Raw genomic sequence first — 14,697 nt, 5'->3', positions numbered from 1 at the left:
GCTTTTGTGGAAATATTTTGTCAGAATGTGATGTAAGATTAAACTTTCTGCAAATGAAATTTAAATTTAAAAATAGACTCCAATACTCTAAGAAATTGGGATTCTAGTCCTGATAAATACCATTTTAATAGGATGTACAATTTTATATACAATTTCACTGGCATGTGCTACAATACAATTTTAATAGCATGTGTTAACTTGCTGAGAGCACGGTTCTATGTTGCAATGTGACCTTGTTAATTTGTTCGGATGTCTACAAGTCAGTTTTCTAGATTTTAGGGGTTTAGCACTAAGACTTCACTGGCTTTTTCTAATTTTTATGTGTTTTTTGTTTATTCCTCTCTCTTCTTGGGATTAATGTTTAAAAGCGTTAGAAATATTGAATGGTGTTGCTTTCATTTTTACTAATATTTGTGTTGATTTGTTTTTCAAAACAAAACGTTTGTCAAACATGGTCTTTTGGTTTGTATATGCTATATATTCCAAGAACCTCTATTCAGGTATGGCATGCATAGCACCATCTGTTAAACATTTTCTTCCTAAAACACCTGTGCTTTCAAGCAGTGAAGCAGAAGGCTTTGTTCCATGGCATTAATGTTGAGAAAGTATGATTAATGATGGTCTTGCCACTTGAAATTCATTTCAGGTATTGTGTTCCCAGTGCTAAATAATTCCCTATAACATAAATGGATGATTTTTATAATATGCACCTACAAGGTTAGTAAGGTAATAACTTTGGCACTGCAGTGTAAAACGGGATTACATTCATTCTTGTCCTCTGTATTTCCCAGATAAAAGCATTTCTGTGAGTTTGGCAGGGAAGCAGCTGCTCTCCATTTCTTCGTGTTTTATTGTAAGGTTATTGTTCAAGGCACAGTTCTGCTGAAGAAAATGGTGATGTGTGGAGTGGCAGAAACAAAATTAAGGAAGCAACTTGAGTGTGTGCTTCTGTGTCAGAGAGAGCTTAAGCCTTCAGAATGGTTAAAGCTACTAGACTTTTCTTTGTGGAATGGCTGTTTTTTCTGTAAAGAGTTAATACTCTTCAGTTGTCCTTTTGCTGTTGATTGTTTTTCTGAAATCATCACATGCTGTTTTATCTCTACTAATTGAAGTGCATATGTTTTAGTGACCATATAGATTGCTAGCGTAAAGTAATTGGAATGCATTCAGTATCTTGTCTTCACATTTATTCCGTCTGTTGCTTGCATCTACTGCAGAGTACAACTTTTTTGGAAATCCTTTTGCTGTCAAAACTATTGCTATGATCGTTGGGTTGTCCTGTTTGGTTTGATTTGTACTGAAGCAATTCCATCTCCAAGTCATCTATGGCATGTGGTGGTAGTAAAACTCATACAGCAGGATGCATGGGATTTGAAATATGTGGAAGGCTTCCTTAACTCTTAGCCATTTGTTGGATTTCAGACAAATTGTTTTGGAATGGAATACAAAAATAGGAAATGCAATTTATTTATATTTTGTACAATAGAGTTAGTAACCTAGGAATACTTCAGTTAGTATAATACCTTTTATAATGTTACAGGACAAGAATTTATTAACATGCTGACAGCAGTAACTTGAGAATGATGCACTGAAGTCAGTAAGAAAGAACTGTAGTGACATGTGAGGTCAATAATTAAAACCAAGTGTGTCTTTTAGTTTGACTTTGTTAGAAATTTAAGTTTCAATAATGCTAATTAAATCCCACTTACTCTAGTGGGGATTTGAATTTTCCACCACTCTATATCAGAAGGTTCATTTTTGAGATCCAACTTTCTCCAACAAGAGAAAGGTCACTAAAATGATCCAAGGGGTGGAACACCTGTGAGGACAACTGAGAGAGCTGGGGCTGTTCAGCCTGGAGAAGAGAGAGCTGCAAAGTGACCTGACAGTGGCCTTTCAGAATCTAAAGGAAAGAAGGGGACAGACTGTTTAGCAGGGCCTGTGGTGATAGGACAAGAGGAAATGACTTCATGCTCAAAGAGGTTAGATATAAGGAAAAAATCTTTTCCAGTGAGAGTGGTGAGGCAGTGGAATAGGTTGCCCAGTGGTGTGGTTGATCCCTGGAGATTTTCAAGGTGAGACTGAATCAGGCAACTGATCTAGCTGTGGTGTCCCTGTTCCCTGCAGGAGAGTTGGACTAGATGACCCTCAGAAGTCCCTTCCAACTCTAAGGATTGAAATAGCTTTGATTGAAATAGCTTTCAGGCCTTATAAATGGTTCAAGTGATACAATTTAGCTTCTGCTGCAATGTATGTTCGGTCATTAATTTTTATTGACTACATTGAATATTTGCATACAACCGCAGATTTCTGCAAAGGAGCATAAAGCTTGGATATTCTTTGTCTAAAGGAGCTCTTTAAAAGATGTAGTTGGTAACAAACTGCTTTTAGAAGAGAACACTTACTCACTGGGCTTAGTCAGTAGATTCTTGAAAAGTACTGTTGCTACCGCACTGAAGCATTTGAACAGATGAGATCAAGTCCCGATCCTTGATTTTTTTTTTGACGTCTCTCAGGGTCTGCCAGATGTGTCCTAAGTTGGAACTAAATTTCCCATTTCTGTAAAAAATTATGCTCTTGCCTGTTTGCTCTGTCACTCTAGCAATTCATTTCATTGCTTTTGTTGGAGAAACTAAAACTTCTGAAAGCTTTGTGGAGCACGTGCCCATGCCCATTTCTTAAAATTGGACTTTTTCCTGCTCCATTTCATCATCCATTCTGATCTGCTTTTCAGTACTTCATAGAAATGTGTTTTTTCTTCCGTTTTTCTTCATTACATTTGAGTGCTCTGTTTGCTTTTCAAAATAATTCTTGCTGTGCTTGCTAGCTAAGAGCTGTTTTGAAGTAAAGGGGAAAGGAGTATTTTGTAAGATTTGCAGTGCAAGCCTCAAAGTCATGAAAAGCCCACAGACAGAGCAAGAGTAGATGGATGCACCTGCATTCATCACTGTGATTTTTCATCATCTCATGTGTCTGTAACCCATGTTTCTCACCATCCTTGATTAGATGTTAGATTCCAGATGGCATATCACATATTTGCATAAACTTAATCTGCAAGTATCCCGTGTTTCACCTTTTTAATAAACAATTTTTAATAGCATCTCAAATATGCATGCTTGTAGGACTTGTTGCAAATAGTGCTGGTGAAATTACAAAGTCTTTCAGCAGCTGCTGAAAGCAGCATGTACAGTGTCAGGTTAGGCATTTAAGAAAGAGCTGGAGTCATGCAAGTTATTAAACTTAATCTGTAAACTATTTTGAGACCTAAATTAAGCTGTAATGTTTTAAATGTTGGTTACAGCTCTATCTGTATAAAGCAAACTTTGCAGGCAAAGAAAAGAAGACTGTAATAACTGTAGAATGTAGAGGAATAAGAAGATATGCTTTAAAATGTTTAATGTGAGCTTATGGAGCAAGCAAAGAGAAATAAGTTAAATCTCCCTAAAAAATTGTGAACTGACTTTCAATTGTGTGCTGTTTTTTTGTTTGTTTTGCATGTTTCTCCTTGTAACATGGAGAATAACTAAGATTTCCCAAGCAAGTGAATGTATATTATATATGAAATGCTGACATGTTTTGGCCATTCTTACTGATGATAAAGATCATCTGACTCTCAGGGAAGGACTAAAGGTTAAACACTTTCTTTCTAATCTGCAGGAAGAATGGGAAACTGCCAGTAGCTTAAAGTGAAATAAATTGAACAACTGACTGTCATATTGGACGACATGAGGTTAATGCAGTACAGAGCCTTTCCACAGGTTGGAGCACTTGTCCTTTAAGCAGCAAGCGAAAGAAAAACGTTGAAGTGTGCAGAAGTCTTATCATAAGTGCCTGCACCAAGACTTATTTAAAAGAAGTTCTTCTGTAAGACTTCTAAAATAAACACTAATAGGGAGCTTTTAAGAAAAAATGGTGGTGATATACTTTTCAAACTTGTCAAATAGTTCATTTTGACTTTTAGAGGTAGACGAAATGAATAATTTTTTTCTTAGAAATATCGGTCACTGTCAGTGTTGCTACAGCTGGGTGGTTCCATTTGTGTGGCTTTTCCTGGAAATTTTCACAGAGGAGTTTCATCTCTTAATGTAGTTCTTCTGCAAATAATTGCTGCATGTGTGTTCTAGAGAGGAAATGGAACTTTGTGGAATATCTCTTTAAAGAAGATTATTTGTCAGAATAATTTTTGCTGGTAATAGGAAGATAAGAAATGTTGTAGAGACAGTGAAATTGAACAGAATTATAGTATTAAAGTGGCCAAGCTTGCTGCAGCTGCTTCAAAAAAAATACAGTGATAAATTTAGTCAGAGTTGATGCCACAGTAAACATTTTAAAAATTGAGAGAGCTGTATAAAAACATCCCCGGGTCTTATAAGCAACCTGTGCTGGCAGTCATGGAAATCATTGAGCGCTGCCTTCCTGTTTTGTGTCCATCTCTTCTGTCTGCTGATGCCTCACTAGCGTAAGGGAAGAGGCCAAACAAACAAAAAGCTCTCATATGCACGTTCTGCAGTGAAAATGGGTTTTGAAAGGTGACAAAGGATTATTAGTATCAGGAGAGTCTCTAGATATAAGTGAAAAATGTGCTTTGTAGGTTTTGAAAGGGCACTGCATTAGCTACTCGTTGTCTGAGTTATGGATCAGTAGAAAATACAGTGAAATACCAGGAAATAGATGAATGCAGATACGTAGCTTTGGTTTACATGTAGCTTGTGAAATATCTTTTTTATTAGAATTATCTGTAAACAAATTCTATTTTGTTTAAGTACTCTCAGGGCTGATGCTTACATAATCTGTTTGTTCAAGACGAATATCAGAAGGCAAAGTTATTTTAATCATCTGTCACGAGTTGAGCAAAGTGGCATGATTTGTTAACGACTGCAGCCTTTGTTTATATAAGTACATACTGATGTAAGGGACTGTATTTTGATGTAGTGCTTAAAGCTTCTTATGTAATAAAACTCAACTGCTTTTTTTTTTTTTCCTATTTATTCTGCCAAAATAAATTGAAGGTTGTTCTGTTACCAGCTTTGTTACCCTCCTTAAGGTTAGGACTACTTACTTATATTTTTCAATGCGTAGATGATTAAAATAAATAAATAAATAAAATTCTCATCTGAACTCTTGACCTGAAGCTGTACTGGGAGGAAGAAAGAGGTATTTTGGGTTTTCTGATGTGCATTTGCCTAAGTTTAGACTGGGGAGTAAAGCTTAATTTTCAATCAGGACAGGTGCTGGTAGAAAGCTATTAGATATTGCAGTCAACTGTTAGATAATTTGTGGTAAAGCCTGAAATAAAGGCAGAGAGATGCTCAGAGTAGTAATTAGGGGGGCTATTAATGATGAAAGTTCTTCTAAGCTGCAGTGCTTGGAGTCAGCATTGTGACTGGATGTGTGATTTTTTTTGAGGAACAGCTTATAGCTCAAAGGCAAGGTTAATTCTTGTGAAGTACAGGCCATGGTCTGCTGCCTGCCTGCCTGTTTAAAAACCTGTATTGTTTCAGGAGCTGATGTTGAAATTCCTCAGTTCGGTTGATGCAAACAATACATTAAGCAAAGCCTGAGCCATAAACCTGCACTCTGCTCAGAGGGATCAAATGCAGCTGAGGAGTGCTGGAGAATGAAAACTCCTGTCCTGGTCTGTGCAGGATTCTCTGTCAGCATCGGCAGCCACATGCAGCAGTTTATGAAGGTCACTGCGAGCATTTCTTTCAGAGGGAATCTTTTCCTGTTCCTCAGGCATGAATTCCATTATAAGTAGTAGCAGAGTATTGGATATTTGCAAATAAATGCATTTTTTTTAAATTTCTCATAATCTACTTTGCCTTTATGACACTGTTTAGAAGCCACAGAGTAACATTCCCAGGATTAGAAAAGATTATACATGCGTTAAATGTATGTTTCACCATATAAATACACTGTTCTGTATAGCAGATGGTAAAATGCTTTTATGTAGCAAGTGATTTCTTCATGCTCAAGACACTTATATTTTCTTGTGAATATTAGGTGTGACTATTGAAATCTGAGTCATTGGCACTGTGGGACTGAGTTTAATGAGATGCAGTTTGGTTTCTGTTATCTTTCTTCTTAAACTTCTGCGTTAACCACTGTTTGTGTGCAGTGTAGTTTCTGCCTTAACAACCAGCAAACTCAGCATGAGCCAGTTGAGTTGCTTGGTAGAAGAGAGGTTTGTCAATATCTTGGGCTGGATCAACAGAACTACATGGGATAGAAAGGATCACCTTTTACTTTGCACTCATTAGACTGCCTCTAAAATACCGTGCCCAGTTTTGAGGCTACTGTTACCAGATAGATCCTGATCAACTGCGACAAGTTAAATGCAATTCTACGTTTTCTGCCTGTCTGCTGACAAAATTGAGCCTGTTTTTTGACAGACTTTCAGGTCTTTTCCAAAAGAGCTGTTCCCAAGGAGTTGGCTGCCAGCCTGTACCAATGCAGGGACTTACTTAACAGGACTTCTCAGTTGTCTCTGGTGAATTTCATAGATTCCTTAGATTTGGAATGGACCTCTGAAGGCCATCTAGTTCAACTCCCCTGGAATGAACAGCAGCACCACAGCTAGATCAGGTTGCCCAGCCTTGTCTTGAAAGTCTCACAGTGTGGGGCACCAACCACAGCACTAGGTAACCTGTTCTAGTGCTTCACCACCCTCACTGTAAGTTCATGAGGATCTTCTCAGTCCATTCCTCCATTCTGTTTAGATCTCCCTAAAGGGCAACCCTCCTCTTTCGTGTGTTGATTGTGCTCCCCAGTTTGTTGCTAATGATCCTAATAAAGGTATGTTTTGTGTGCTCAAGGTAATCAGTAAAAACATTGAACAGCATAGATTTTGGGACAGAGCCTTGAGGAACTCTGCTTGGAACTGACCTCCAGTGGGGGTTGAATGGGGCCCTTGGCAGCCTGATCTAGTGCTGGCAACCCTGGTCATGATGCAGGGGTGTGGAACTAGATTGTCTTTAGGAACTCTTCCAATCTAAACCATTCTATGAAATACCAAGTACAAGCCAGCACATGACTTTTTCTGGTGTGTGCCCAAAAGTGCTTGCAAGAAGACATGCTCTGCAGTTTTCTCAGGGTCTAAAATAAAGCTGACCAGCCTTTTTCCCCAGCCATCCTTATTGCTCTGTCAAAATATGGGTGCAAGACTTGCTGCTTTCAGGTCAATAGGATCCTCTCCTGATCCTGATGGCCTTTCAGCAATGATGGGAGAGCAGGCTCACAGTGTCAGTTCTCTCAGCACCCTCAGCTACGTCCCATCAGACTTTATCAACTTGCATGACAGGAGATTGCTTGGTAGATTGGTAGATCCTGTACTCAGTCCTTTTTGACTGCATGGTCATTGTCTTCCTTAACTAATCTCTGAGGCATAGAAAACTCAGTAAAGATGAGCAGAAAACAGAGGGTAGAATTGCTCTGTAAAATGCATTTGTATTAAATACCTGTCTCTTAATTTGTAGCAGTACTCTTTGAAGTTAAAATAGTTCAGAACTAATTAAATTCTTTTATTTTTGGAAATTTAAAAAGGAAATATTCCTTTTTTTGTTGTTGTTTACTGTGTCCTGCCACTTAGCAAATATTATTAAACAAAGCAGTTTTAGTATTACTTGGAAATGGTTTTGCATGTTTGGGCTAAAAGAGTTCTTCTGTATTCATGATATTCAAACTGCAAAGTGTGGAAACTCTAAAATATTTTTAGGTAATTGTCAATTTTTCAGTTAGCTTGTAAAATGTGTTTTGTTTGAAGTCTTTGTTTAGTTCTATAAAGTGAGCTGAATGAAAGTATCATTTTCTGCGTTAAGCTTGAATTTAAGGAACCTTTCAGAAAAGCAGATACAAACCCAGCGAGAACACTGAAGTTAAATGCTTTGTATCAGTTTTCCCTCCAGGTCCTTGCTGCACCACAACTTAGCTCTTGCAGGTGTTTTGCTGTTGGATTTGGAATAAATTACTGTGTCTCTGACAGTCTGTTGGCTGTCCTGCTTCTGATCAGCACAGAGTTAATGCTTGAGGCTTGGAAGAAGATTCTAGCTTGCTGTTGCATTTAATCTGGCCTAAAATCAAACTGTCAATGCATTCCTGTAAGGGTTTTTGCCAGGCTCGTGATCGTTACCTGTGTGTATTAGCTGGCCTGAGGGGTCCCACCTGCACCTTGTGGCCTTGGCCATCAGAGGGCACCGCAGGAGTGCTGAAGGAGGGAATGCAGAGCTTTTGTGCCTCTCTGTACAGCGACTGTGTGCTGTAGAGAAGGTGAAGGCGTGAGTCTTAAGTTCTTAATTCTAAAGAAAAACATGTAATGCAGAATGGATGTAAACGAGGTTGGTTTTATTCCATTCATATACACCAAGTGCTGGTAAGCTTTTCACTGAGTGTCATTAATTTTCAGTTCTGTGATTAATTTTTCTGCATCTGTCAGTATGAACAAAAGTTTTAAAAAATGGCTAGCATAAAAATTCGAGAGATGCCTTAATAGTAGCCTCATGAATCTGCTTGCTTGTCATTCCTAGTTATTGTGTTTTGATGTATTTATAATATTTAACCCATTCTGGTAGTTAATTTGGTATATCAAATGTATCCATGAAGATTTCAATTTTTATTCCTGTCCTGTTGGTGCTGTGACTGTATCTTTGTGTTGTGAGACTTCTTGCTGTAAGGTGTAACATCAACTAAAGCTGGTCTCTAATTTTAAATGACCAGTTGTGTTTTTCTCTTTAATTGTTGTCTAGCCTGCTAAGCATTGCTTTTTATGGGCCATTCCTATTCTTGTTTGTTCTCCTTAGTGTCTTAGTTAACTTTGTTAACAAATGAACAGTTTGTTCATTTTGAAAGATCTAGACTACTGTCTTTTGTATTGTTTAGAACTGTTACTTGGGCATTTTCCTTCAGTATCCTTCTGGGCCCCCTCAAGTATCCTGAGATACTCTGCAGTGCTGCAGTGTTACAACTGCTGATGCATTGTCACCACGGATGTCTGGCTGTAAGGAATGTCCTGCATTTAGAGCTCTGTTCATGACCTTGAAGTCGTTCTGGTCATCTCACCTAAGCTTAACAGAACTTCTAATCTAGACAGTTTTTAAGTAGCTGAAGGTGTGTGTGATATTCCATCAAATGGAGCACACTGGATTTCTACAGATAGCATTTCACTAGTTGGGTGTACTGTAGTTGAGATTGTATGAAGAACTCAGACTGTTGCCGATGCTGTAGTGTTATGATGCTTCTTTCCTCAGTCTCAGATTGCTTTTTTTTTTTTGTTCCTGTCATGAACTGATATGAAACTGTGTGTCATGCTTCCTTTAGAAAAGTCAGACATGTTATAGATTTTAGCTAATACCACAAGATTGTGTCTAAAACTTTTCAAGCAGAGGATGTGACATTAATATCCCCAATTTCTGAGCTGTTTTGTTTTTTCACTGAGCTGATTTCCAGTCCCCTATCTTCAACACACCATGGTCAGGAAAGACCTTTACCCATAGAGTTTGCCAAAGGTGTTCAGTTTTAAGTAAGTCATACTGGGTCATGCTGGCAACTGAGCAGATTTTTTAAAGCTTGAAATAACCTTTTTTAAGAGTTCAACATTAAAGCTGATCTATTTCAGTATTTGATGTGTTTGTGCATACTTGTGTGCAACCATCTTTCCACATTCAGTATGATTGCACACTGAAATGGTCACTGTTCCTCATTCTGATACCTATATAAGAATTTTTCCATGAATTCGGGGTTTTTTTTAGCTTTTCTGTTGGTCTCTCCTTGGGTGATGACTTCATGTAGCTTCTTGAGCAGTAGGTATAGAATTACAGAATGGCTTGGATTGGAAGGTACAAGCTGTCTAGTTGCAGTGATCTTTCTCATGCTCAGTTTTGGCAGTCATTGCTGCAGAGTTCTACATCTGTTTTTCCAAATACTTTATTACTTTCTGACAATCTGTTTTGAAACCAGATCTTTGTTCTCTAGGCTGATAAAAAAATATTTGAAATCAGCTTATCAAGGTAACTTACAAATAGTGTGTTAATGATAAAATCTTATTTCCCACAGGCTTGTGTCCTGTTTGGATTCTGCTTGTCAGATATGTCTTACAATGTCTTGCATTGCATGTTTCCCACTTGGCAACAAATCAATTTCTGTAGTAAGCTTAAACACAAAAAAAATCCCAATCCAAATCCTAAGTACAGCTCTAAACACGGATGCCTACAGTAACAAGAATAACGAAAAAAAAAAATCCCAATAATGAAAAATTACACTGCTTACTCTCTGTAGAGCCAAAACTTTAAGAGCTTACTGCAGAGGTAACAGAACTAGCTACATACGGAGCTGGAGATAATAGAGCCAAGTCTGTGTTATGTTATGCTGTGGCTGATAGAAGTAGAAGAAAATAGTAATAGTTGTAGTTCCATGCTGGCATAATTTTATCCTTAGGGTTTGTGGTGGCATCTCTGAAGGCTGTGCTTGTCTAGCCTGTATGGAGACAGCTATGTTTTGAACATGAGTCTATGTATAATGGTTTTATTGCTTGTAGAGTTGAATGTAGTGCAAATGTAGTTCTGATTTGCTTTCTGTTTGTTTAATTCAAATGAGAATATAAATTCAGTTTGTCTTGTGCATCAGGAGTGAGTTGAAACCCTCTTATGCTGGTGTTCTACTTGGTAAGCCCATTAAGTGGTAGAGGCTTAAATAACAAAATACCTCTGTTTGGAATGTGTTTATCTGCTGGTGTTTGCATATTTTTGTCTCTTTCTTGAGTTCTCCACCCTTGTGGCAAGACAAAGCAATAAAATATCCTTAAAAATATTTGACATGTTTTCTGATGTAATCTATATGTAAACAACACATCTTGTATAGCTCAGTTCAGCTCTTTTCCTTTGGTAATGAAGTTTCCTCATGCAATTTGTGGCAGTCTTTCTCAAAGAAGTGTAAGTAACGAGTACTTCCTCAAGAGCAGACCTGGCTTTACAAATCATAACAATAAGCTCTTAGCAGTAAAACTTGACTTTTATTAACAAGTTGCATTTATAAACCATATTTGTGATGCTTGTGTCAGAGAGTATTTCTGTGCTATCTATACTCCTGAGCTGAATGGAAGATATAACCAACCTTGTTACAATCCAGTTATGCAGCATTAGATTAGAAGATCTATGTGGGTTTCTGGAGATACTTCAAGCACCTAGCAATGGGCATGAAAAATCCATCTTGACTGAAAGCTTTTGTTCATGAAGGGCATTACCAGATATACTTTTTTGTTATTCAGAAGATAAAATTTCTTTAGCTGCAAGATAAGATAAAATGTTGTGAGTATACAAAATGATTCTAAACCATCTGTAGTACTGCATTGTGTGAGTTGAAGCAAAGGTATTCTAAACTTTCCAAGCTAGATCTAATTAAATATTTCTTTCTACTTGCAAAAGAGTTGTTTTTTTATACAGTTCACTGAAATGCTTGTAATCTCTACCTGAAAAGGAACTATACTATTATTTGTTTCAAACTTGTATGTTCAGACATTTTTGTTTTACTATTTAAAACATGAATCAGAAGAAAATGCTAACTTGGGAAAATAAAACAGCACTCTCAGTATAGTCATTGAATTTACTAATAACTTAAAGTTGATTATATCTGCTGCTGCTGCAGTCAGACAGTTGTAGATGGGGCAGATTCGTTTAGAGTTTGAATGGTGAAGTTCTGAATGTGCCATTGCTCTAAAGCATGATTTACCTCTTAAAAGAAGATCAAAAACTTTCTCAAACAGCTTCCTGGTTTTTGAAAGAAATGCTTGTTTCTTTTGAGCATGTAAAGACTCGTGTAAAGCTAGCAGTGTAGAGGGTGAATGCATCTTTATCTTTTCATTAAAAGAGTGATGGGATGAGGTAAGATGGTTTCAAACTAAGCAAAAGGAGATTATGCCTGGATGTAAAGAAGAGATGTGTGTGGTTTTTTTTTGTTTGTTTGTTTGTTTTTTTTACAGTAAGGGTAGTGAAGCACTGGAACAGGTTGCCTGGAGAGGTGGTGGATGCCCTGTCCGTGGAGATATCCGAGGTCAGGCTCAATGGGGCTCAGAGCAACCTGATCTAGCTGTAGGTGTCCCTGTTCATTGCAGGGGAGTTGGACTAGATGACCTTTAAGGGTGCCTTCCAACTCAAAGGATTCTATGATGATTATCATTATAGGCTCCAGTCCTTTGCCAATAGTAATCATGTTCTATCTTCCTGTGCCCCAGCGGTAGTGAACTGCTGTAATTCAGGAGGACCCAAACTTCCACTGAGTTTCCATCAAATGTCTGGCCAATACCTGTGATCTTTTTTTCATAGCTCCACTGGATCATAAGCTGCGATTTACAATGGGCCAATATACATAATAGAAAAAAGAGTTTCTTGCAGATTTTGGTTTACAATTTGTTGACCTTACTTTTAAATGTGGATACTAGTGCTATTCAAAAATAAACACTTTTGAGAGTAAGTTCATCATGAGAACTTTTTTTATGCCCTCATAACATAACTTTACACAGTGCAGTGATTGTACCTGTTTTGACACTTCCTTAGCCTAGGTGTTCTCTTGCTTGTTCATCTGGCTTCAAACAGTCTCCTGTACATTTCCTGTGAATTCTTTGTATTTGGGCTTTATAATCTTCTGCTGCAATTAAGTGCATTTATTCTTTCAGAATATAGTTTTTCATTAGTTATCTCACATTAATAAGATACACTAGGTAGAAAGAGCTACTTTCTGGCTTTCTTCCAGATAGCCCTTAGTCACAAAAAAAATCCATGCTGGTGTGAGCTAGGATCTTGCAGTTTATGATGCTCTCTGATATTCTACTAGCATCCTGTCCTTACAAAGCAGCAGTCATATCTCAGGTTAGTGGTTCTATTTTTATCTAATAATCTTGCATTGCTATTGCTATCTGAGCAGGAAGCAGTTTTCTTGAAGTTGTTAAACTAAGATAAAAATACCAAACAAACTGTAAACTGAAAGTTTTCTTGTAATTGACATAAAATGCATTTTCCTTTTAGAGTCCGCTGTGCTGTGCAGTCTGTGCTCTTTTTTGGTTAGTGTTTCTCTGAGTGATAATTGTGTCTCTCACCTAATGTTTTCCTTGTTAAACTTGTCAGGAGTTAGTGTCTTTCAGATTCTTTTCGCTATTAAACATGGGGAGATTGGCTACAATATTAATTCTAGCACTCATCTATGAGTGTAAATAGCAAAATCCCCCTAGCTTCATTTTCTCTGGGAAAAATGTGCAAAAAAGTTGTCATGGTATTTACTTAACTTTTGATTTTTCTTGACTTGCATTGGTTGAAAATTGTGTCTTTGCCAAAGTGACTTGCTAGTTCTTGCCCAGAGGGAAAATGGAGACTGAAAGATCCAGTGTCTCGGTGATATTAGCTGTATTATTATTTTCTTTTCATTTGTCTTTAGGAAAAGAAAATGGATTTATACCCTAGTTAGGAATGGATTTGCTAGCCTGCGTGTAAGGTTCTGTTACGGGAGATCATTCTGTGTATGCCTAACTGCTTCTCTTTCCTGAACAATCACTGCAGAGGGAACATTCCTGGGCCTCAAAACCCTCCTCGGTCTGCAGTTCAGCTTGCTGGGTGCACTTCTGCTTTGACATGGAAGCACCAAGCCACGGGCCTTACAGGCAGGTTAAATGGAGGTCCTACTGCCACAATTAAGTTCTGAGGCAACGACATTATGTTCTGAAATATCCATTAATTAGTTTTTTTCATGTCTTGGTTTTCTGCTTCATGCACTTGAGTCCTGGGGGAAGTGTTTCTTGCATCAGTTTTTATTCAGAGGGAAAATATTTGTAGGATTTGTGAACTTAGATAATCCACACACAAAAGAAATTAAAAACATGCATGTTTTTGGTATCGCTAGTGATTTTCCTTTAGTGTGAATATCCTTTTCGGATTTGAAGAGAAAACGATTAAGCATTAGCTCCTACTCGTATTTGGAAAATGTCATTGCAGGCAGTGAGAGTTAAGATTAAGTAAAATATTTGAAAATGCTGATAAGTAGGCTCAGATTAATGCTTTTTTTTTTTTAGGATGATGAAATGGGAGTGCCTGTCATGTTTTTAGCTCTATTCTTTGCAGATAAGAATGTAATCGCTGATACTTGAACATATGGGAATCTAGAGCTTAAAATTCTTTGAAGTGTTGCCAAGATTTGATTTTACTTATTTTAAAAAAAGACAATGTTGTAAAATATGAGTAACTGAGTAAATGTATTCCAAATACTGTTTTATTTTTAGAATATGGATGTTTTCTAACTCTTAGCAACTGCAACAGTTACTTCCAAGCAGGAACCACATGTTGAGAGGATGAAAAACTGAAATTCATACCTTTAGAGATTTGAAAGTGAGAAGTTGGCATTACATAGAGTGTTGTGATAGAATCTTTTCTTAAGGACTACTTAAATGTATCTGGAGTTGTATAGCAACTTTCTCAAGGAACAAGAATGTCAGTTAGTGAAGATTTGACTAGCTCATTACATAGAGAAAATGCTTCAGAATTAGAGGCTTTTTTCCTTAGATGGTGGTGACTTTACCACAGCTTAAAGACTGAACGAGAACACAGGCTTAAGCAGTGTAGACTGGTGAATCATCCTGGTCCCTAACAACAAGTATTGTTGAGGTTTTTGTTAATTTTTTTTCTCTAAAATCAACCTTAGAGAGAGATGCTGTCTTATTTCTTA

At 37.4% G+C, this 14,697-nt stretch overlaps 1 protein-coding gene across 2 annotated transcripts in view; it reads left to right on the top strand.

Annotated features, from left to right (window-relative positions):
* LOC100542164 (DNA primase large subunit-like) overlaps positions 1 to 14,697 on the top strand; it is a 36,190-nt gene extending 21,493 nt beyond the window's left edge. For both annotated transcript variants that reach the window (XM_031552598.1, XM_019613237.2), the window contains exon 8: positions 3,658 to 14,697. In XM_031552598.1, the coding sequence (XP_031408458.1) occupies positions 3,658 to 3,690 (33 nt within the window). In that variant the 3' untranslated portion in view covers positions 3,691 to 14,697. The remainder of the gene's footprint in view (positions 1 to 3,657) is intronic.

Source organism: Meleagris gallopavo, chromosome 2, assembly GCF_000146605.3.
Source record: "Meleagris gallopavo isolate NT-WF06-2002-E0010 breed Aviagen turkey brand Nicholas breeding stock chromosome 2, Turkey_5.1, whole genome shotgun sequence".
NCBI classification, from domain to species: domain Eukaryota; kingdom Metazoa; phylum Chordata; class Aves; order Galliformes; family Phasianidae; genus Meleagris; species Meleagris gallopavo.
Note: the sequence above shows the minus strand (reverse complement) of the source record. Positions and strands in the feature narration are given on the sequence as shown.